The following is a 25,919-nucleotide window of genomic DNA, read 5'->3' as shown; positions in this document are numbered from 1 at the left end:
CACCGTCATCTTGTGACTATAAGCTCTCAGATGGGTCAAAGGACAATTGACCCCTTTATACTTATCAAAGTCTGGCACTGTGAGTTTCTGAGGGATGAATAATCATAGGGCTAGTTGCATATCCACAACATTAAGGCCTGGAGTGAAGTGCACTTCCATAACCTTGAATTTATCTTCGAGTGTGTGGAACCTCTCAACAATAGGGTCAGGTAGAGTACCAATAACATACATCATTTAGGGAGGCATAAAGTAAATATCTCTTGGATCTTTGTCATCATACAAGGATTCATGCCTCGTAGAGGCAACAAAGTGATATGGGGCAACCAAGTTCACCTTAGGTACCCTGACAAAAGGAGGTGCAACAACCCCATCTAGAGGTGTATACCCATGAGGCAATCCAAACTCAGGGTTATTTACTTCTGGAACATGAAGTGAAAAAGAGTCTAACTAGGAGGAGATGTTTCTAGCATCAACAATAATCTGAGGATTATCTCTCTTTCTAGACATGGCCATCACGGCTTCCAGAAAATGGTCAATTTTTTCTTGCATTACATCCACGCCCCCATTCATGGTAGCTTGATTGGCTCCCATTTGTTCCATTGTTCTTTTCTAGTTATTTTGTGTCGTAGCAATGTCGAGAGGTTAGTGTCGGTTCTTGATAAGAGGGAGACGTGTATGAGTTTTATTTATTTATTTTGGAATGGATGAGTGCATGTATGAAAATTTTGTGCAAAGCTCATCGTTATCTTTGTTATTTATTTTCAGGAATGTTAAGTTAATTTGCAAGCATTTTTAAGAATAAAGAAACAAACACAATAAAGGAAACTGTCAAAAATACATTTTTTTTCTTTCATTTGGAATCAATTAAAGTACAAAGAGTCCCTAAAGCTACATTTGAGCCCTACAGATCGTTGCAAGATCAGTTGTGAGCCTTTCTAACATCCTCTTACAAAATTTAACAAAGTTGAAGACTTGATGTGGAGTATTCTATAGACACATGCACTTATCAGCCTATTGTAGCTTCTAGTGAGAGGTTATGGTAGCAATTTGGTAGGAGTTTGATACACTGAGTTATTTCTCCAATTGAGAGAGAAGACAGTTGTATTTATAAGAGGAAATGAGGGGAGTGAGGTGAAGTTTTCACTAATCCCGATACATGTGATCAACGAGAGATATTTCTCATTCTGTTAGCTTATGCAGGTGAAATGGCGGTGAGCATTGTGTGAGTGGTTTTGAGAGGGAAATAAGTGAAAATTAAGGTGTGGTTAGGATGAGATGAAATAATGATCCGTGTGAAAATTTTGTGGGTGAATGGTTGAGATGCATTAAGAATGTGCTTGTTGTATGTCATTGTGTTTGATTGAAATGAATTATGTTTTTGTGTTTGATTGAAATGAATTATGTTTTCTGAAATGATTTGAATTTGTTAATTGAAATGAGATTGTGAAATTGGTTAGTTGCAATGCAGTGTGCGTGTGAATTGGATATGGTCCCATTGTATGATGTATGGCTGACATGATATTAAATATATGATGCCTATGATTGTATGATTATGATATCATAGCTAATTGGATAATCCTTTTGTTTTCTGTATGTATTGGTGCTGAATGGATGAGCATAACACAAGCACGATGATGACGACGTTTGTCTCAGATGGCACATGGTTGAGGATGTAACACATGGAAATGGCTTGACTTGGATTGCAGCTTGACATCAAATTTGGAGTGAAGGAACTTAACATGACATGGGAATGATGTAAGGTTTGGAGTTGAAGTTGACGGTGGCTTGGCTCAGATCACACGGACAACTGGAATGAATGAAGAAAAAGGTCATTCTTGTTCTCTTTTTGTCTTTTCTAGTAATTTTATACTATGTAATATGTAATATGTATGTAGATATTGGATAATATATTGTATGTATAAAAAAACGTTCAATGATGTGAATGTATTGTAATAGAATAATACATATGTAATATATTTAATTAATAAAAGTTCAAATTTATTTTATCCATCTCCACATCTATTAAAAAATAAAACAAAATACAAATTTAGATATATTATTTGAATAAAAAAACAATAATTAAAATTAAACTGAAATTAAATAACAAATTTGAAAAATAAAAGAACTTTAATAACTTGTAAATGAAGTTACTTTAAAAAATGCAAATGAAAATAACAATGCAATGTGGTAAAAAAAAGTCAAACTCTTGATTTTTTGTCCGTTTCTTCTTGTATGATAATGACCGATGAATGGATGGTAGAATAAAATTAGGGTATGATTTTTTATTACTATATATCTACATTTCATCAATGTTTTCATTAGGGGGTTTTATAAACTTGACCCATAAATAAATAATATCATACTCTAAAGCACCATGACGAATTGATAAAAATGTAATGGCATTAAGTTACATTACAATCTCATAAATGACTATTTTGCTGGACATACAAGTGTAACAATATTTTGAGCACATCTAATATTATAGGACATACTTGACATACAAATGCCATCATGTATAAATTAAATCTTTAACTAATATTATGACAATATATTTAGAATAACACAAACTAATATTCCAACAATCTTTTCACAGTTACAACTCTATAAAGGAAGCATAGACCATAACATTATAAGAAATTGTTGTTCGTTTTGACATTTTGTCGAACAATTCGTAAGCATTTTATGATTATTTTTATTTGGACTTGAAAGTGAAGTTTTTAGCCCATAAATGCAATTGACTTATTTTAGAGATTCATTTTTTCTCATAGAGGACTTTAAGAGGTCAATTGGTTTCGAATGATTTTGGTGATATAATTTTCTTTGAAAATAATAAAAGAATGAAAATAAATTCATATTTTTTTATACAAGAAACATTGTTGTAAAGTATCATTGTCCTATGATATTGGAGGATTTTGGGAACATATTCTAATAAACAGAATAAAGACTTAGGCTGTAATAATTTTATCCAAATGAAAAATGGGGTTAAAAGAAAAAGAAGAACACGAAGAAAATCACTAAATATAAGAAAGTTTGTAATCCCATAAAGTGTTAACTTTAAGTGATGTTGCATGATACATGGTGTACCACATCAATTTCTTTTATAACAAATAAACAACAAAATAAAATTTAGAATTTTCTTTTAAGAGAATATTTTTTAAAAGAAAATTTTATAAAAATTAAAATTAAATGATAAGATATTTACGAGAAGCTCATACATATTTAAACATAAAATCTATATAATGGTGAACTTCTATTCAAGAAAAGAAAATATTAGAGTAAATTCAAGAAAAGAAAACATTTGAGTAAAAAAGAAAACATTTGAGTCAAATAAAAAAAACTAATGATTTGGGACCAAGAAAAAGTGATGACTAAACCCCAAACCGAAAACGACGTCGCACGCAGTAATCATCGAACCTGTTTTCGAACAAGAAAGGTTTAACTCCAACACTCGCATTAACGTTGTTGGTTCCTTCGATACAAACGAAGAAAATTTCTTTGTCCTTTCTCGTTCCTCTTCATATTTGTCTCCGCCGTTTTAATCGCTCATTCCTCCAATCCTTCAATTTCACCTTCTTCTTATCAACCTCTCTCACATACACACTTTTCTCATTCTCTTCCACAATCTTCATCTCTCTCTGCAACAATGTCTCAGGTTGCGGTCACTCGATCTATTCAAACCTCCCTCTTACGCCCCACCTCAGGATCTACACAAGACAGGTCTCAAACCTTGTTGAAGCCGGGAACTTTTTCATCCATAGTCTTCCCACCACAGGGTAACAAATCCCCCAAGCTTAGTATCAGAAACTGTCACATCAATGCGATAAAAGCCGCATCAGCTGAAGTTGTCCCTGTCTCACCTGATGATGATTTAAAGGTTTGTTCTTTTTTATATTTTTTATTGTAAATTTGCATCTGTTGCTTGTTTCCTAAGAAAAAAAATGATGGGTAGTTACTAGTGAGAAAATTTGATGTTTTGGGAAGTACTCATATCATATACCAGAAATGGAAGTAACTGTAAACGGTTGAGAAAATTGTTGTAACCTATTTTGTTTCGAGGTGAATAGATTGAGGAGGAGTTGCAGAAGTTGCATGGTCTGCAGCAACCTGGTGATGCTTCTGGTAGAATGTGGTCTAAGCCGATAGTTAGAAGAAAGACTAAGATTGTCTGTACTATTGGTCCTTCTACTAATACGAAGGAGATGATTTGGAAGCTGGCGGAGGCTGGGATGAATGTTGCTCGTATGAATATGTCGCATGGAGATCATGCTTCTCATAAGAAAGTTATTGATTTGGTTAAAGAATATAATGCACAATCCAAAGACAATGTAATTGCAATCATGCTTGACACCAAGGTGAGTCTTCTCTTTTCTTTTCTTATTCCAGTGAGGTTTATTTGTTGGAAAGAAGATGATGATATTTTCTTGATCAGTGTTTCAATTTTGTGTCAGCTGATGATTCATTTTTATCTGTTTTTCAGGGTCCTGAGGTCAGGAGTGGGGATTTACCACAACCAATTATTTTAAAACCTGGACAGGAGTTTACTTTTACTATCCAGAGTGGTGTTGGAACTGCAGATTGTGTTAGTGTGAACTACGATGATTTTGTCAATGATGTTGAAGCGGGGGACATGCTTCTTGTTGATGGTACGACTGCTAATTGAGTTGACTAAAATATTCAAATTACTAACAAACTCGTGTCATGCTAAATGATTGATGAATTGACAAACACTCGAGTAATATTTTTTTTTTGTGTGCTATAAAGGGAGCAAGGCCCATTGTCTCAAAAAATTGTGCTCCCAAGAACGAATTGTGGCATATAGCACTGAACCGCCATAGGTGCTATTTGATAACACTTTGTTTAGCGTGTCACGGGACAATAATGATTTGTACAAATACTGCTAAGCCGCTATAGTAGCTACCGTATTTGACAACACTAACCCCAAGGCAGTGTGGCATGTCGGTCTTCTAATGCTTTGCAAAGACCATTTAGATCTTTGACATTCTTATTGTTGAAAAACATCTTCAGTTGCCTATTTTTATCAGAAAGAGTCAGTACAAAGTCTTTGATGCATGCTATAATGCCATCTTTTGTTAATTTCTGACTCTTGATGTATGATGTAGGTGGTATGATGTCGTTCTTGGTTAAGTCAAAGACAGCGGATTCTGTGAAATGTGAAGTTATTGATGGAGGAGAACTCGGGTCAAGGAGACATTTGAATGTTAGAGGAAAGAGTGCAACACTACCTTCCATTACTGGTTAGCTTATGGAATATTATTCCTGTTTTTGATAGTAATTTCTTATTATTGTCTATCTCTTTCTCCTCACTTGTGTATGCGGGAGGTTGTTAGGTTGAGGGTTAAGGTTATGTTGGTTTCTCGGGCGCATAATATTCCTATTGATTTGCTGCAGAGAAGGATTGGGATGACATCAAATTTGGAGTCGATAACGAAGTTGATTTCTATGCCGTTTCTTTTGTTAAGGATGCACAAGTAGTTCATGAACTCAAGAATTATTTGAAAAGTAATTATTCAAGATATAATTTATTTTCCAATTATACAGCAGATTCGTTTTCCCGATTATTTAGAAATATGATAAATTCTCTTTCTCACTAATGCAGGTTGTGGTGCTGATATACATGTAATTGTAAAAATTGAAAGTGCAGACTCGATACCAAATTTGCATTCAATTATTACCGCGTCTGATGGGGTGATAACCTAATCCCACATTATTTCATCAAGATTGTTGCCTAACTGGCCTGATTCCCGAGAATTGGTTTTTTAAGTTTGAATGTGGATGCTGACCTGTCTTCTTTTACCATCTTGTTTAGGCTATGGTTGCAAGAGGAGATCTTGGTGCAGAACTCCCGATTGAGGAGGTTCCGCTTTTGCAGGTAAAGTTGTTTTTAAACAAATTTGAGATTAATTAATGGTAAATATAATCATCGAGCGTCTCTTCCGTAACTGGACATTAGTTTGTGTTTATCTTAACTTAAATAATTGCTGCTAATATAGGAAGAGATAATTAGGATATGCCGTAGCATGGGAAAGGCTGTTATTGTGGCAACAAATATGCTCGAAAGCATGATTGTTCACCCGACACCAACCAGAGCAGAGGTATCTGATATTGCAATTGCTGTTCGAGAAGGTTCCGATGGAATCATGCTTTCTGGAGAAACTGCTCACGGAAAGTAAGTAAATAACTCCACGTATCAAAGTGCCCAATTACATTGACTTGCCGATATTTCTCCAATTTGAGTACTTAGAAAGGAATAGAAATATCAACATTGAATAGTTGTCCCCTGAAATATCACAATTGAATTATTGTATTGTTGCAGTAGCATCTCACTGAATTAGACGACGGGTATGAATCAAGAGTGTTAACTGAAAGCGACAATAATATGGGATTTATTATATTGCAGGTTTCCAATAAAAGCTGCGAAAGTAATGCACACGGTAGCATTGCGGACAGAAGCCTCTTTATCAAGTGGTCAAATCCCACCTAATATTGGTCAAGTATTCAAGGTTTAAACTTCAAGCTCAATGTGCCTTTTTTGATATCCCGACTTTTTCAAATCTTTCCTCATTTTACTGTTGCAATGAATAAGATATTACCGTTGACACTGAAATGTGTGGTTTATTCATTTTGGTTGTGTAGAACCACATGAGCGAGATGTTTGCATACCATGCAACCATGATATCTAATACTCTTGGAACATCGACGGTTGTCTTCACTAGATCGGGTTTCATGGCTATTCTGTTGAGCCATTATCGACCTTCTGGCACCATATTTGCTTTTACTGATGAGTAAGTTATTGTTTCCCTTCATTTTACGTTGTTTATCTCCACTTATCATAATTTATAACTATGACGACTTTGTTGTTAACCCGATTTTCATGGCCATGTAGGAAAAGAGTACAACAAAGGCTGGCTTTGTATCAAGGAGTCTGTCCTATTTACATGCAATTCTCTGAGGATTCTGAAGAGACATTCACAAAAGCCTTGGATTTGTTGCAGGTAATTTTTGGAAGATATCTTTGGTGTTTGAAATGTTACCTATATGGTACTTCTACTCATGATTTGCCAATACAATTTACATTCAAACATTCAAACATTCAAACATTCAATCATGTATCGGTTTATTTGTGCATGCAATACTTGCCGCTGGTATACACAAATGCTTAATGTTGCAATTACCTATTAAAACGCCAATTGATCAAACAAAAATTTCATTTTAATTTAAGTTACTTTGAGATCTCATGTATTGTTTCCATATGCAGAAGAATGGAATGGTTAAAGAAGGAGAAGAAGTAGCGCTTGTACAAAGTGGAAGGCAACCCATTTGGAGGTTCCACTCCACTCACAATATCCAGGTCCGAACCGTAGCCAACACAAATTAAGCCAAACTCGAATTAAGTTTCAGCCTCCAATGCCCACGAATACTTTTATAAGTTCACATTCTCTTTTTGGCGTGATAGTGATACCAATATATTTTTTTGCTTCATAGGTTTCATCTTTTCTTCATTTATTGCTTTGTTTTATTTTATTTTTCTTCTGTAAACTCTTTTATGGCTCAATATTTAGAATGTTGTCAGATGTTAGCTCATTTCATTGAAAGTTTTGATAAGAAACCAAACTGTTTTATTTTTCTTGCTTCTGTATTGTTACTATTGCACCTTGAATTGGTATTATCATGTGATTTTGTAAAGACTTTTGTACTCAGTTTGCGTCAAGTACATAACCGATCGCACTATCATAACCGATCGCACTATCGAAACTCCAGAATAATAACAGAATCACTATTAACCATACATTCATTCACCTTTTTACTTTCTTTCAAACTTCTTGATCATATGAAGAGACAAAAACAAAGCAATCTTTTAAAGTCGCACAAGAGTGCAAGATCCATGCAGACACACAAATATTACAAATAACAATTAACATCACTTCTTACTAGTTGCCAAAGTGTAATTTTATTGTTTTTCTTTATTACAACTATGAACTCTTCACACACTATCTATAATGGATGCGCTGTAACCAGTCCTATCATCAAAGTATCTAGACCAAAGCATAACACCTCCATACTTTGATGTATACTGAATCACTTGTAGTATTTCAGACGTCAACACTTCGGCCGGGATAAAACCGCTTCCAGCCGCGCCCTCTGCCGCCGGCAACCCCAAAAATACCTCTCCATATGGAATAGCAGTTGTCCATTGTTTCCATGATCTCTCAAGGTTATTTTTTCTATCATTAAAATATTCACATACAGGGTTATTATAGAACTGAACCCAAACAAAGTCAAAAAGTCCTGTTTCAAGGGCCCTACCCAAGAATCTATCAGGAAATGGACATTGAGGAGCAGCACTTAGATACACTCCATGATAATCCTTGAGAAACCGTGCAAGGTATTGCCAATATTGTGCAGAGCCAAGTTCAATATCAAAGTCTATACCATCCAACACAGCATGACCAAATGGTCTTGAAAATGACGTGCCACCCAAGAAAGTGTTCCATAAATATTTGGAAAAGTCTCTAGCATCCTCAACTGAAGCCAAAGAGTATCTTCCGATTCCACCGCCGATTGAAAGCAACACTGTGATACCTCTGCTTTGGCAATACCTGATGTGGTCACCTATTCTGGTGCATGACTTGGTTGAAGGGTTGCAGTGACCGGCGAGATTCAGTTTCGGAATTCGGCCATTGCCGAATCTTTCCAGGAAAGCAATGTTTATGTGAGTGTATCTCCTAGTGGCACATGCTTCATATAATGTGCCCTCATCACTGTGTTGGCCCCAGTAGATGGCTATGCCACCTGCATGGGAGGTTCCAACAAGAGTGAGGAAGAGAAGAAAAAGTGACAAGGTATGAGAATTTCTTGCCATCTTTGTGAAGCAGTGAGATTGTTGTGACTTGTGAATAAATACTACCTGCACCTGTCTTATTTATAATGTGAATGGCTGGTAATTCACGTTAAATATTTTAATAAATTTGTATTTAATTAATATATTTTAATATTAGTGTAAAGTAATGATAAATTTATATTCATTTGTGGTTTACAGTTATTTGATAAAGCAGTTCAAGGGATTCACCTGAACCTTGTACATATCGTTTCTGATGGTGCTAAAGTATCTTGTTCTTTCTCGAGGACAATTCATTTCTAATATTTTAGATGCTTTTTGTTTTTTTAAGTCTCAAAGTGATTCTAGAAAAGTTAATAGCTTATGCCTCTAAAGGTGTATGATTAGTCATTATTCTAATTTTATCTAAATATTTTTATTTAATTTAGTTTCTTTTAGTAAAGTTCGAGTATTAAAGTTTTATTTAATAAAATAATAATTTCTAAATTAATTTACAGTTTGAGAGGATTTTGATCTATTTTGTTTAACACTTATATGGACGTTGAAGCTTTCTCATCAACTCTATATGTTTAACACTTATAACTCATTCATAAATTATTGTTATAATTATGAGAAGTTAAGTTTATTAGTGTTAGGGATGAATTCTTTTCATTGATAAACGAATTGATTTTTGTAATTAATATTTTATTATTTATGTATGATTTATTTTTATCTGTATTTAATGGTCAACTATAAATATTTATGATAACTATTAGAAAGAAAATTTAACCGATAATGTTCGATAGAATATTCTTTCTAATTATCACCTGAGCCTAGAGATAATATTTTGAAACTGAAATGTTCTTGATAGTTAAATACTTAATTTTATTTGTAATTCACAAGAAGATTAATTTAAGACTAAATGGTTGTTAACTAAGGAATTAGGGATAGACAATCTAGAATTCAATAATTTATTGAGTAGTAAGTATCAACATTAAGATCAATTTAGGATACAAATGGGAAGCAAGGTCAAACTCATCCATGCCATATTTTAAAATACTAATTTTGAAATCATTAAATTTACTCTTCCTTTAAATTCTAAAACCCAACCTAATTCAAAAACCCCCCTATCTTTTTATTCAACCAACGACAAACTTGAATAAGTCATGTGGAGTCTTTCAGTTCGACACTTCAGACTTTCTCATTTTACTACTTTACTACTTTACTACTTGTACTATTTAGTACCTTTTCTAAATCAAAATTAGTGTTAAGTGAACCACTAAAGATGATATTGAGAAGCTTACAAATATCGGATTTGCCGATATATTAGAAAAATACTGGGATTCAAAATAAAATACAAAAACATTTCTTATAAATCATTACAAACATAGCTTCAAAACTCTCTTATTGTAAAGCTATATTCTTAATCAAGTCATGGTGTATCACTTTTGCCAAGATCGTTCTTACTTCTTTACCTATTTATAGTATGCAAATTTGTTAGTTTCTTCAATATGTTTTCGAGAACTTGGATACAACTGAGAAAATTTTTGTTTGACATAGTAAGACAAATCAATCCATGGATATGGTTTTGGTTCAGTGTTTAAACAAGTTTTGGCGATTAACTCAACAAGATTAGATATTTTATACATCATCAAAGAATGAACTTGAATTAAATAGCGTAACATAAAGTTTTTGATGATTGGCTCAACAAGAACAAATATTATGAAAATTACCAAATGAATGAACCTAAATATTAAAGCATATTTTGATAAAAAACTTAAGTGGTTTTATTTTGTTAAGATTTTATTGTAATTAGTAGCATCTCTCTTAAAACTAAAATATATATTCACACTCAGAAAAGTTATTTTTCCAAACTCTACTCTATCAAGATCTAAAGATAACATTTTGAAATTGAAATGTTCTTGATTGTTAAATATTTAATTTTATTTGTAATTCACAAATGATCGTAGAAGATTAATTTAAGACTAAATGTTTGTTAACTAAGAAATTAGGGATAGACAATCTAGAATTCAATAATTATATTGAGGAGTAAGTAGGATACAAATGGGAAGCAAGGTCAAACTCATTCATGCCATATTTTATCATACTAATTTTGAAATCATTAAATTTACTCTTACTTTAAATTCTAAAAACCAACCTAATTCAAATCCCCCATATCTTTTTATTCAACCAAGGACAAACTTGAATAAGTCATGTGAAGTCTTTCAGTTCGACATTTGAGACTTTCTCATTTTTCTACTTGTACTATTTAGTACCTTTTCTAAACCAAAATTAGTGTTAGGTGAGCCACTAAAGATGATATTGAGAAGTTTACAAGTATCAGATTTGCCGATCTATTAGAAAAATAATGGGATTCAAATTAAAATGCAAACACAAAAGGAAAGATAATTTCTTATAATTCATTAATAACGTAGCTTCAAAACTCTCTTATTGTAAAGCTATATTCTTGATCAAGTCATGGTGTATCACTTCTGCCAAGATCATTCTTACTTCTTTACCTATTTATAGTATGCAAATTTATTAGTTTCTTCGATATGCTTTCAAAAACCTGAATTAAATAGCGTAACATAAATTTTTTGATGATTGGCTCAACAAGAACAAATATTATGAAAATTACCAAATGAATGAACCTAAATATTAAAGCATATTTTGATAAAAAACTTAAGTGGTTTTATTTTGTTAAGATTTTATTGAAATTAGTAGCATCTCTCTTAAAACTAAAATATATATTCACACTCAGAAAAGTTATTTTTCCAAACTCTACTCTATCAAGATCTAAAGATAACATTTTGAAATTGAAATGTTCTTGATAGTTAAATATTTAATTTTATTTGTAATTCACAAATGATCGTAGAAGATTAATTTAAGACTAAATGTTTGTTAACTAAGAAATTAGGGATAAACAATCTAGAATTCAATAATTATATTGAGGAGTAAGTAGGATACAAATGGGAGGCAAGGTCAAACTCATTCATGCCATATTTTATCATACTAATTTTGAAATCATTAAATTTACTCTTACTTTAAATTCTAAAAACCAACCTAATTCAAATCCCCCATGTCTTTTTATTCAACCAAGGACAAACTTGAATAAGTCATGTGAAGTCTTTCAGTTCGACATTTGAGACTTTCTCATTTTTCTATTTGTACTATTTAGTACCTTTTCTAAACCAAAATTAGTGTTAGGTGAGCCACTAAAGATGATATTGAGAAGTTTACAAGTATCAGATTTGCCGATCTATTAGAAAAATAATGGGATTCAAATTAAAATACAAACACAAAAGGAAAGAGAATTTCTTATAATTCATTAATAACGTAGCTTCAAAACTCTCTTATTGTAAAGCTATATTCTTGATCAAGTCATGGTGTATCACTTCTGCCAAGATCATTCTTACTTCTTTACCTATTTATAGTATGCAAATTTATTAGTTTCTTCGATATGCTTTCAAGAACCTGAATTAAATAGCGTAACATAAAATTTTTGATGATTGGCTCAACAAGAACAAATATTATGAAAATTACCAAATGAATGAACCTAAATATTAAAGCATATTTTGATAAAAAACTTAAGTGGTTTTACTTTGTTAAGATTTTATTGTAATTAGTAGCATCTCTCTTAAAACTAAAATATATATTCACACTCATAAAAGTTGTTTTTCAAACTTCACTCTATCAAGATCTACCCTAAGAATGAAGAATCATTAGATATTATTATCCTATTAAAAATGTTATAGGAGATATCTCAAAAGGGGTAACCACTCGACACTTTATAAATCAGATATGTTATTTTATGACTTTTGTTTTTCTAAAATTGAGCCAACTAATATTAATGAATTTATCATTGAGAACACCGATCACTTGCTATGCAAGAATAGTTAAATAAATTTTAAAGAAGTAATGTTTGATAGCTTGTTCCTAAACTAAAACTAGTACAATGATCGGAACCAAATGAGTCTTTTGTAACAAGTTTGATAAAATGTTGTTATTTTAATATATAAAGTAAGACTTATTGTGAAATGTTATAACCAACAAAATGACATATATTTTTTGATGAAATTTATGTTCTTGTAGCTAGATTAGAAGCCATTTCTATGGTTTTCACTTCTCTTGCATCATGGATTTTAAAGTTTTCTAATTGATGTTAAAAACACGTTCTTAGACGACTACATCCAAGAGGTGATATATATATCAACCCTTATATTTTAAAAACTTTTCTTTTCCAAATCACGTTTTCAAATTGAAAAAAATTATATGGTTATGTCATACCTCAAAATTTGCCCTACTTCTTTCCACTTTTCATCTAACCTTTGACCTTTAAGTCATCTGCATACTCATGCCATATTCATTCATGTACAATTGCATTTCTTAGATAAACATCATTAATCCAGAGGTTAATGTTTATGGCACAAGTGCTCGACAAGTTTCTCTTCATGGTGTTCTTAAGAATCAAGGCTATGGTATTTTGGGTGCTGCAATTAATCGTGACATTGGATCTGATTATGCACTGCAAGTCTGATTGACTAATCTTTTATGGAACTGGTCATTTAGTATGGATTCAAGGCGAGGTTTTTCAATTCAGAGTCAAGTCAGAGAAATCAAGATTCATTCCTTCAAACTCATGTTACATTCAAGTTTATTCAAGTACAAGCTCAAGCATTCAGACCAAGATCATGAGGGATTTCTCTTAAAACACAAGGTATTGTAAGAGAGCCTTTTCATTACAAAAATGTTCAACATTTCATTACAAAAAAGTTCAAAATAAAATTACACTATTTTACATCATTTAACCCATAGTTGTCTCTTGGTCAACAATTGAGTTTTTGGTCAAATGATTGACCAAAGTCAACTGACCCTCTTATACACTACTTGTTTCATCCCTTCATGAGTCCTCCATGTTCGAGCTTTCATGCTACGCCAAAGTGTTGTCCTTACCATGTGCCAGACCTGTAAAAACATACCGCATTTAGTACACAATACACCACAAAGGTCAAGACATTGAACATGAACCAATACAACATAACATAACAAAAAATGCCAACTTTCGTGTTGGTAACCGGTTACACATGCTATTCAGACACTTCCAATAACCAAAAAAGGCCAAAATTCATTTTGGTAACCGGTTACCAAGAATTAGGTAACCGGTTACACCTGCCTTCAATGTGCCCAGAAAGTCAAAGTTTTATTTTAGTAACCGGTTACATAAATCAGTGTAACCGGTTACACCTGCCTGTTCATCACTTCCAGTAGCCAGAAAATACATATTTTTCGAGTCGGTAACTAGTTAACAAGAATCAGGTAATCGATTACACATGTGTTATAGCCCTATTTTACACGTATTTTTGAATGTGTAACCGGTTACACAACATCTGGTAACTGGTTACACTTGAACCAATAACATTTTTTTTGCTTATTTTCCAGCATTGCAGAACCATTTTCACATGTCAAACCAATTCACATAGTAGCAATAACACATACCAGCAAAAGAAAATGCAGCAAGATAGACTTTACACTTTGAACAAAGCATTTCTAACACACTAACATTCATCAAAATTTGAACTACACTTACTCATTCCGATCCTAACCTCACCATCCTGTCATAATAGTCCCATTTAATACTCCAATAACAGTTCCAACTAACAATTTAATAGCTCATTAATACTATTAATTTCATAATCAAGTTGCTCATGAGAACACTTAACACTAACTTCTGTCCAAGCTTCTAACCGCTACTTCCCGAAAAATCTGACCAAAATAGTTCAGAAATTCATCTATATAAACTCATCACTCTTTTCAATCTAAAGAGGTCCAATTCATTCAACAATCACTCTAATCATTTTCTGCAGAAAATTACTCATTGCAAATTTAATTTTCATTCTCTCAATTCATCTTCTCTAATTGCTCTCCTCACACTAAAGCTCTATCACCATTGGAGAAAGCTTCACCTTGAAGTTTGTCACTAATTAAGTTGAACCTCCTACATTCTACACTACTTTCACACTCACATAATCAACATCAACAAAAATAATTAAGTTCAAATTTTTTAGAGATAATTCTTGAAGAGAAGAAGTTCATAGCAGAAGTAGAAAATTAAAGGTTTAAAGTAACATACATATGGTTTTCTTCATCTTCTTCATCTTCAAATTTTAGCAAATTCCACGACAATCCTCCGTCTTGCAGGTCGGTGAATTTTTATTCCTTATTGTTTACTGAAATTTTGATACCACAATATAGCTCTTGCATTGGAGAATTAAAGCCCCAATGTTTGGTGGCTTGATTATTCTCCTCCACCATTTAATTTTTGTTTTAAAGGTTAGGGTTCATCATTTTATTGACGCAATTTAAAGAATGAGTTAATCTTTGGAATAAATTGATGAGATATTAGGGTATAGGAGGTTGTGAGGAGTAGATTAGTGGTTCTATTTCTTGTTTCCGATTAACTCCGCCGCCTTCAGTGCGGTGGAGAAAAGCTCGGATGGTGGTGCTTTTGTCATTAACATGAACATGATGTGTAAAGATGAAGAATTTATGTTGAATTTTTCTTCTTTCTCTTGAATTTTTGGTTGGGCTTAGAGCCATTAAGTCCACTGTTTTACTTTTTTTTCATACCCTTGTTTTGCTTAGACTGCCCTTTATTGGACCCAACAACAACACCTTGTGTTTGAACCTTATCTATTAGACCCAAAACCTCTGTTTTCAGGTTGCACACCCCCTGGCTTATACACCCATGTAGATTTAATTGCTTTTCTTTTATTTATTTTTGCTTTTTATCATTCTTTTGTCAAATTTTTGCTATGCTCTTAATTCATGACCATGCACATTTAATTCATGTAAATTCATAGTAAATTCATGTATCATGGTTAATTAGAATATTTTCTCTTTTAGAATTTATCTATATTTAATTGTAGGAGTTTCTTTAATTCTTCATTAAAATCCATTAGAAGCTAGGTTCCAACATGCTTAATTTTAATGCCATCTTAACTAATTAAAAATGCATATTAAAAATGGTTAATTTAATTAGGATAGATTTCTACTTTAAATTTTAATTGAATTTAGTTTAGAGTTTAGATCTTTATTTTTCAATTATAATTCATTAGAGATTGAGTCATTTGCCTTTACTCTTGATTGCATGCATGAATTGTGATTGTGGATGGTTGCTTGAATTTTTTTCGCCATTTAATGATTCTTATGTGCATGGTTTAATTTTGTATGGTGTATGATTATCCCCCATTGGGAAAAATTTACCCCACTCCCATGAACATGTAACAATTTCATAGCTTTCCATTTTATTGGTTTCCTCACTTGTCCATTGGCTTAAGAATAATCAAGAGCGATCTAAAATGAACCTTTTTCAAAAGAACAAAAGTAAACTTGATCCAACATCAAGTGTTTTTTTTCAAATCAAATTTAATTGAATGCAACGTGAGTACTTGATCTAATGTCAAGTACCTCTTTCATTTAATCCACACATTTTGTTCTATTCAACATCAGAGGCAAAATGGCTAACTCCCATGAACATGTAACAATTTTATTGCGTTCCATTTTATTGATTTCCTCACTCGTCCATTGGCTTAAGAATAATCAAAAGTGATCTAAACATAACCTTTTTCAAAAGTGAACAAAAATAAACTTGATCCCACGTCAAGTGTTTTTTTTAAATCAAATTTAATTGAATACAACACGAGTACCTGATCTAATGCCAAGCACCTTTTCATTTAATTCACACATTTCGTTATATTTAACATTAAACACTTGATCCAACATCAAGTTATTTCTAAAATATTTTTACAATAAACCGGATAAAAAAGGATGGGGTGTACGTACTTATACACACTATTTCTAAATTACTTGGGTTGTCAGTCGTGCTTAGCTTGTTACCCAATACTTGTCTTCCATTCAAAAACACTTAACAATAATCGAGCTTAATTCGATCCTCATAGGGCAAAAAAGAGAGGTCATAATACAATTGTCCTTTCAACCATTCTTTGTTCACGAGATTCAATCATCCCTTGAAGCTCTTCCTTCATTAATATTGACAAATTATTCGACTCTTCTATGGCTACTACCACATGGTCGAACTTTGGAGTCAATGACCTCAAGATCTTTGCAACATCTGATCTTGATGTCAACGCTTATCCACATATCTTGATTTTATTCACTAGTTTTGTAACCCTAGTGAAGAAATCAATTATGCTTTTAATTTATTCCATCTGAAGCAACTCATACATTCTTTTGTGAGTTTGTAACCTCACCTCTTACACCTTCTCAGCGCCTCCAAACAATTTCTCTAGAATTTCCCATGCTTCTTTCGCTGATTCAACATCACTCAGCTTTTCAAAACTGTATGCATCAATAGATTGATGAATTATATAGAGAGCTTTATAATCTTTCTTCTTCAATTCTTTGTGTGCAACCTTTTCTTCATCCGTCATGTTTTCTACAAACAACGTCACTCCCCCTGTCACAAGATCCCAAAGATCTTGACATCATACAATAATCTTCATCTGCTTGAACCAATTCTCGTAATTCTGATTCTTCAGAATTGAGAGATTCGTCGGAAAATGTCAATTTAGATTATTCATTATGCTATGCTTCACAAGAATCATACAACGAAGCTCTGATACCAGATATTGGAATTTCGCCAAATTCTCGAAGTGGAATTTCACCAAATCCTAGAGAATTACGAATCAATCTTGATGAACAAGAATCAATCATTCTGATTAATTACTCCTCTTGTTCTTCACTCTTCACTAGAGTGAATCAACCAACCTTGATTGCAAGAGATTCAATTGCACAGTGATTATTGAAGAAAAAAAGGAAAATATGAATTCGGGATGAAAAGAGAAATTAGGGTTTTAGAGAAAAAAGGAAGAAAAAGAAGAATTTATGCAAAGTTTCTCTCTGTCTTTAAACTGAAGTTTATTCAATCTTTTTCTATGCAAAGACATATTTTCTATATATTACAATAATAGGTACCTCCCTATTTATAGGCTGAGATTGCTTGCACACCAAGTAATCTCCAACTAACCTAACTAACTTAGCTAAAACACATAAGTAAAGCTAAGTCTAAAATTCTGTCGATATTTCGACAACTATATATTTCAACACACATAGTATTTCGACAACATCAGACTCTATTAAAATGATGCTTTAACACAAAGAATTATATTCTCAACAATTATAAGGTGTATGTAGCTGAGTAATCGATTAATGACATTGCATAACCGATTATGGATACTGCATAACCAATATGGATAGTACACAGTCGATTATAGATTTGGTATAATCTATTATGAGGCGTATCCCTTATCTATTTTATTTATTGTGATAATTACATGTCTTCCTCATTCTCTTCCACCTCCTGCTTATAAATTATTTTGAAAATAAGTTATTTCTTTACACTTTTTTAAAAGCCTTTTAAATTATAATTCACCCCTCTCTTGTGTTTGAAGCCACTTGTTCAACAAGAGTTAGTTAGTACAAGATTATTAATATTAAGTCCAAAATTTTAAATGATTTAGGGATTCGTCTGAACTGTTTGCAAAACACTACTTTGTTAGGCAAACTGGTTTGGAATTTGGTGCAATCAGAAAAGAAGCTTTGGGTCTCACTTTTGGATGATAAATATCTCTCTGAAGGTAATATGTTCTTTGATAAAAAAAAGATGGATCTCCTACATCGATATCCATTCTCAAGGCTCTGGATGTATTAAAAGATGGTTTAATTTTTCAAATAAGAGATAAAGATACCAATGTTTGGTCTCAACCATGACTCTCAAAACATCCTCTTTTTAAGAATATCCAAGACACCCCTCATCATATTACGAGTTTAAAGATTAAAGACATATGAGTTGATGGTAAAATTATCACTGCAAACTTAAATCTTGAGCCGCCCATTAAAGTTACTACTTCGATTCAAATATCGCAATCAACTTTCATTACTTATGTTGAAGATTGTTAGTTGTGGAGTGAAAATATTAATGATGAATATACTAAAATATGCTTGATTCATTGGTGTAAGACCCCAATTTTGACCCTAAGATCCCTCATGCAATTCCATCATATGCATTAGCATTGGGATCATACCTTGGCATCCACCTTACCCCTTTTTCATTGGGTTTATTTTGGGAGAGATCACCAAGAACTATGTGATTGTATCATACTAGTATTTTATCATTTCACTAACCAAAATACCAAAAATATGTCTTTGCATTTGCCTAACTCTTTTGTAGGTAGGGCATGATCTCCATTGATCTATCAAGTTCACATCTAGGGTTTGAGACCCTCATGACAAAGAGCACAACCATGGATTGATTCAAGGATGGTCATAAACATCATATATGAGTCCCAATGATCTCTACATGTTATATTGATCAAGTTTTCTTCAAGAGTTTGCGGGTGATTTGCCTTGGAAACCCTAGTTTGACTGGGTATCTTAAGTAACTTCTCTAACAAGCTATCTCACCAATTGATCAAATTTCTTAAGGTAAACTTAAAAATTAATCATATTATGCATATATGGTCTACCATGAGCCTAGAAAGTCAAGATAATTGAAGATTAGCAAGTTGGTTGATGGTGGTTGGCCAGATGAATTCATCTGATCAAAACTGGATCTCCCTAGACCCTATCTCCTATAATATTCACCATATGAAAATGATTCCAAGAGAAAACTTACTCCAAATGACATTACAAACAACTTTCATGTTGAGACCTAGAGCTAGTTTTTCATGGAAAATCATTTTCTATGTTGAAACATTATAGGTCATTTTGTCTAAACCCTAATTTGAAAGTCAACTTCCCAAGGCCATAACTTGCTCAATTTTTATGAGATGAAAGATTTCCAAGTTGCACAATCAAATTCAAGAGTTCTAATTCAACATTTATGTTTGGAGTGAGAGCTAATTCAACTTTTATGAGCATGTGATATGAGGTTACATTATAGGTCACTTTTAACCTGTACCATTGATCAAGTGATTTTTCCAAACTTCAAAAATGCATAAATCTATCATTTCAAATCCAAATGACATGAAAGTCATGACCATTTTGAAGGTCTTTAAAATATCTACAACTTTGATGAAGACACGTTTCTCATTTGAAGCTCACATAAAAAGTTAAGCAAAGTGGAATATTGAGACATATGGCTTGACACTTAGAAAAATTTTCAATATGTTAAAATTTCCAAAATTCCACCTCAAATTTGTTCAAGTTCCAAGCTCCAAATGGAAAAGTGTTGAACATGAAAGTTGTTCCTCTTGATCTAACCTTTCTAAAAAGTCCAAGTTCATTCATTTTGGACAAGAAATGAATAGGCTGCGTATGGCTTAAACATGGTATCATAATTTGGCAAGATTGAACTTCAAACATCCATGCATAATTGCCTAACATTCCAACATGACTTCAGCCTTGTTTACACTCAATTATGGATAAGATGGACTGATTTCATGGGCCTGCACATGCCCATGCACTCATGCATCACACATTGCTAATTTTGGAAGTTCACTTCAAGTGTGCAAATATCAATTGAATTGGCTATAAATAGAGCTCCATATGCTCAGAATTTAACACACATTCGCGCCAGCTTTGATCCCAAACCTCTAACCCTCTCATTCCAAAGGATAATATTGAGAATTTCACTCGAAATTGAGTTTGAATTCTCACTGTTTTGAGATTCAAAACTCCAGAGATCCAAGACCTTTTGAGCATTCAATTCTTCTTCTGCGAGCATTTGGAGTGAGATCAAACACGAGCCAAGGCAAGAACAGTTGAATCCAGACCTACATTGAAGGTATTTTCCAGAAATTTTGATCTCTTCGATTCTCTCTCAATCTTGCTTAATTCTCTTGATTCTTTGGTTGTCTGAAGTCCTACCAATGTAGGCAAGAAGATTGAGTTGCTTTGAGGCCAAATCGAAGCAACTCAGTTCATGTACCTCAAATTTCAACTCCATGTATCTCTCAATATACTTGGAGTTAGGATAAATTGAGGTCAAATTCGAGCTCAGTGCCATTTTTACTTTGAAATCATGTCCTTCTTTTTAATTTTGGCGATGGTTATGACTGAACCAGTCCGGCGAGGCTCGCATGAGAAAGAGACCGGAGCTGTAGCTCCGGTGGTGAGTTGGCATGTTTAGAGCCACATGATCCATTTGAAATGAAATAATCTCGTGCGTTGGTTTGAATTACCTTTTCTGTGGCGCGCTGACTCAGGCATATCGTGGATTGCGTGCTTGTGACCACTTGATCTGCCACCTCAACTAATGAGGGAGATCAAGTGGTCCATGTTTTTTCTGATCATTTAATTTTCATTTTAATCCTTTTATTTTCATTAACTCATATTAATTTTAATATTGATCCAAAAAATATGGGAGTTTCACCAAAAAATTTCAAATAATTTCCTCTTCATATTCTGAATTAAAATTAGTTTTTGGATCATTATTAATATTTTTCATGATTTAATTGATTTTGCATTTTTTTTAATTATTTAAAAAAACTTTTAAATGTCCAAAAATTGTGATTTTTTTTCTCCAAGGTCCTTTGACCTTGTTTGACTTATGATAAGTCTCATGGCCATTTCTTTGGTGTTTTGACGAGGTTTTAGGAATTGGACAAACCATATTTAATTTAAGTGCCTTATTTTAGTATTTTTAATTTGAATAAATGCCAAATAAATTTGTTGACCAATTGTGATGACTTGTTTGAGTTTGATTATTGTTGTTGGGCCTTGGTCAAGGTTGATTTGACTTTGTCAAATTAATATCATTGAATTTAGGGGATTGATGGAATGTATATTCCATCTCCCAAAATGAATGAATGATATTAATTTGGTAAAAGTCCTCCTTTGACCAATTTGTGTTTTCACCTATTCCCCTCCAACTTCATCTCATTCCACTTATTCATTCATTCATTCCATTTGGTCTATGATATCTCAAAATCCTAAGGCTAGCTGATTGAAAAATTAACATGAGTATGGATGAGATTAGGCCACACCTTTTGCGTATTCTTTTTGTGTGTGGTATGTTTCATGAGCATAGTCTATTATACTATGTCTCTAACATGCATTAACACCAAAATTCTATTGCCCGACCTCAAATAGTTGTGACTTATACATAAGTCCAATTATGATTGCTTAACATATCGCTAAATTTGTGACATAAAAGGCATAAGTATTCTAGTTAGTGAGATTATAAGTCTCCCCTCTTTCATGGTATTATATGGAAACTTGGCCTTTTTTCCTTCCTTTGGAAGATGTCTTGGTTCAAGGATCCATGCTTGTGATAAGTGGGTTGAGTGTTCTCCAAAGAATGTCTTAAAATGAAAAGCAAAAGCAAAACAATACTATATTCTAACCTATTAACTACTAACTTTTAAATTCAAGCCCTTTACTTTAATGCCATTTAATTCTAGCTTTTATACATTTGCCATTGTTCATATCATTCTAATTGTTTATGTTAATGCAATTTTCACTTTGTCCACTTGGACCCTCTTGTGTGATATATTTTGTTTGTGTATACTTTGTTTATTTGTATGGTCTTTGACCATTAATGTACATAATAACAACAAAAACCCTAAAAAACTTTTGTGTGGACTGTTGGCTTGATCTTGGACAAATGGACTTAGAATTTAGGCAATATTCCTATGCTAAAGGAATTGGCCAATGCCAACTTATTGAGAAACCAAGTGCTTGTAATTTGAAACTTCATCTGATACATCATTCAAGATCCTTCTGAGTTCATCTGCAACATGATCATTGTGAAGCTATTATTTTGAACTTGTGATTTGTGAAATTCATCTGTTACATGGGCTATTTTGAAGAAGATCATGGAATGGATAAGCTTGAATGTGGCCATCTTTATTTTATGCCTTTGCTCTTCAAGATTAATATAATTGTGCATTTGTGTGTTGCTTGATTCTAAAAGTCCAAGAGAATTCTGGGTTTCTATTGACAATATTGTCTATTGGATTGCTACCCATTTGGTCAGATCTTTTCAACTCTAAACTTTTAATTCTGTACATAGGATAGCCTCTTCATCTTCTCCCCACTTTATTTAATTTAAAAATCTCTCCCTCTCTTTTTCAAAACCTTCTTTGATTGAACTTATTTTGTTCTAAACTTTGACCACTTTGCAAAAAGATAGAAACTTTGGCCTTATGCCATTGCATTTTTCAAACTTCTTTTCTTAAATCAAACTTGTGAATAAATGTAATTATACTTGACTTAAACTTTCAAAAACCCAAAAAAGAACTAACTCATTCAAAACATTTTTAGGTCTTTGTGCCTTCCAAACTCAATTTTTGTTAAAAAGCAATGCATCCACTTTGAAATTTGTATCACGAACTACGAGGTTTTGATCCCTCATTTTTATGTTGGTACGTAGGCACAAGACCGAATGTTTTGTCAAACACAAAAATATAATTAATGAATTCTTTTCTCATCCCCCCATTCTATTTGTTTGTAAATATCACTTTATACGAAGTACATATGCACACAAAAAGGGCTCTCTAGGAGTACCTAGGACACTTTGGGTGCTAACACCTTCCCTCTGTGTAACCAACCCCCTTACTTGTAATCTCTGACATTTTATTAGTTTTGATTTGGAAACTTCTTACTTTTGGGTTTTGTTCGTACTTTTTTCCCTTTTCCCTTGGAAACAATAAAAGTGCGGTGACGACTCTTGTTATTTGATCTCTAGCTTATCCACAACTTGATGATCATGAATTTACCGCTATAGAAATTAAGTGGCGACTTTGCTGGGGAGTAGTCTCCAGTGGGTTTAGCCTACTTTTTATGTGTATATATTTTTATATATGTGATGTTTATATATATGTATGATTGATATAATCTGCTTGTTATGCTTGGTGATCTCTGAGTGGTGAGATAAGTTCTAACCCAAAATTGAGTGCAATTAAGATAGGAGGATGGTATAGTCATGTTCGACTTGTGTGGAGTAGTCCTTAACAAGTTGGCTTGAGACCCATCTGCTCAGTGGAGACTCTTTTGGATTTGGAAATGTCACACAAGTATTTATGGTTAGGCATTACTATTTCTAATTTGGGTCCGAGAAGCTGAGGACTGTAGAACATCTACCCCCTCTTGGCCTATTTAGGACGTAGTGCGGAGACTGTTCAAGTGTAGACTTGATAACAGTTGTTACACGATACTACACTCAGACGAGTTTCTCTTGAGAATATTATGGGTCGATGAGTCAGTCATCTTAACCTGTAATATCCGATAGATGGAATTAAGACTCTGGGAACTTTTTAGAACATGATCTACAGGTTTTATCCTTAGTTCACTCCTTTGTGATGGTTCTTACCCAGACTCCATGCTCGTGACTCAGAACAAACCTTTGATTCTTGGTTGATCCAATAAAGTCTTGTCAATATCAATGGAACTTGGATGTTGATAAGGTGTAAACCATAATCCACCAAAATGGATGATTGATCTTGACAAAGACTTGATTCATCCCTTGACCTTTGTTTCTTTGCCTTGTGTGTGATCCCTTATTTGTGATTGTTGCATTCATGCATTCATGCGCATCATAACATTCATCACACAAAAATTTCAAGGAATTAAGGTATCATTTGCAAATATTTTCAGACTATGGATTATGGACGAAGGAACACTAAGAAGTACAGTTTCAGATGTCCTGACTTGAAAGAGTTAATGAAGCTAACATCTTTTGTATTAGATCCCTTGGACTTCAAACAACATCATGGGAAGCTTTTGTCCATCTTGTCTACTGACGTGGTTGAAGGACTTCTGAGAGTATTAGTGCAATTCTATGATCCCCTCTACCGTTGTTTCACTTTCCCAGATTTTCAGCTTGTGCCTACCTTAGAGGAGTATTCTCACCTTTTGGGGATACCTATTTCTAGTAGAGTTCCTTTTAGTGGATTGGAGGAGATTCCCCGATCTAGTATTATTGCTGAAGCTCTTCACTTGAAGAAGTCTGAGATAAAGGCTCATTGGGTGAAGAAAGGAGGATTATTTGGGTTGCCATCTGATTTCCTCATCAAGGAAGCTACTGCTTTTGCTCAAGCCGGTAGTGTGGATTCTTTTGAAGCTATCTTTGTGTTGCTCATTTATGGATTAACTTTGTTCCCTAACATTGACGGTTTTGTTGATGTTAACGCCATTAGACTTTTCTTGATTGTGAATCCTATGCCTACTTTGTTGGGTGATATCTATCTCTCTTTGCATCTAAGGAATTCTAAAGGTGGTGGAACAATTGTCTGTTGTATCCCTCTTCTGTACAAGTGGTTTATTTCGCACTTGCCTCAGACGCCTTCTTTTGTGGAGAACAAACAATGTCTACGGTGGTCTCAGAGACTTATGTCTCTCCATAATGATGATATAGTTTGGTATGATCCGTCTTTGAGCAGTTTGAAGATTATTGATAGTTGTGGTGAATTCTCTAATGTGCCTCTCATTGGTACACAAGGAGGAATTAACTACAACCCTACTTTGGCTCGTCGTCAACTTGGGTTCCCCTTGAGAGACAAGCCTAATAACACTTTGTTAGAAGGTCTTTTCTATCAAGAGGGTAAAGATCCCCAACATTTGAAGCAGAAGATTATGCATGCTTGGCATAATGTGCATAGGAAAGGAAGATCCGAGCTTGGTCCGTGCAATTGTGTAGCTTTGGAAGCTTACACTCTTTGGGTGAAGAAGAGAGATTTGGAGTTGAAGATGCCTTATCCTTATGAGAGACCTATGTCTATGGTTGTGGTTGAGCCATTAACTCTCCCTAACCAAGATGTAGAGGAGTTGGAAGACGCGCTCGCCAAGATGAAGCAAGAGAAGGATATGTGGGAATAGCATTTCCGTGCTTTGAGCAAGAAGTATGAAGAGTTGCAGTTGGAGTCTAAGGACAAAGATGTACTTATTGAGCTACTTGAAGATCGAGTGACGAAGAGACAAAGAGAGCCAGAGGTTTCATCTTCTAGCATGCCTCAGCCTTCTGTTGTTTGGAAGAAGATTGTTGACCAACTTGTCCTCGAGAAGACTCAGATGAAGGCTTCTTTTGAGACCGAGATCCGTCGCATTCGAAGGAAGTACGCGCCTA

The 25,919-nt window shown here is 33.5% G+C and overlaps 2 protein-coding genes across 2 annotated transcripts; one reads left to right on the top strand and one right to left on the bottom strand.

Annotated features, from left to right (window-relative positions):
• The first annotated feature begins 3,415 nt into the window (after window positions 1-3,415).
• LOC127093014 (plastidial pyruvate kinase 2) lies at window positions 3,416-7,607 on the top strand. The gene is made up of 12 exons (XM_051031909.1): window positions 3,416-3,874; window positions 4,065-4,352; window positions 4,478-4,643; window positions 5,121-5,255; window positions 5,410-5,520; window positions 5,618-5,706; window positions 5,828-5,890; window positions 6,012-6,187; window positions 6,419-6,521; window positions 6,655-6,803; window positions 6,905-7,013; window positions 7,277-7,607. Exons 1-12 carry the CDS (start codon window positions 3,644-3,646, stop codon window positions 7,394-7,396), a joined length of 1,740 nt encoding a protein of 579 aa, XP_050887866.1. The 5' UTR covers window positions 3,416-3,643; the 3' UTR covers window positions 7,397-7,607.
• Window positions 7,608-8,002: 395 nt separating this feature from the next.
• On the bottom strand, window positions 8,003-8,892 carry LOC127093015 (hevamine-A). Its single transcript, XM_051031910.1, has one exon. The coding sequence runs from the start codon at window positions 8,879-8,881 to the stop codon at window positions 8,003-8,005; it is 879 nt and encodes a 292-aa protein (XP_050887867.1). The 5' UTR covers window positions 8,882-8,892.
• Between the last annotated feature and the right edge of the window lie 17,027 nt (window positions 8,893-25,919).

The sequence above is a fragment of the Lathyrus oleraceus genome, chromosome 6 (assembly GCF_024323335.1).
Source record: "Lathyrus oleraceus cultivar Zhongwan6 chromosome 6, CAAS_Psat_ZW6_1.0, whole genome shotgun sequence".
In the NCBI taxonomy this organism is placed as follows: Eukaryota; Viridiplantae; Streptophyta; class Magnoliopsida; order Fabales; family Fabaceae; genus Lathyrus; species Lathyrus oleraceus.
Note: the sequence above shows the minus strand (reverse complement) of the source record. Positions and strands in the feature narration are given on the sequence as shown.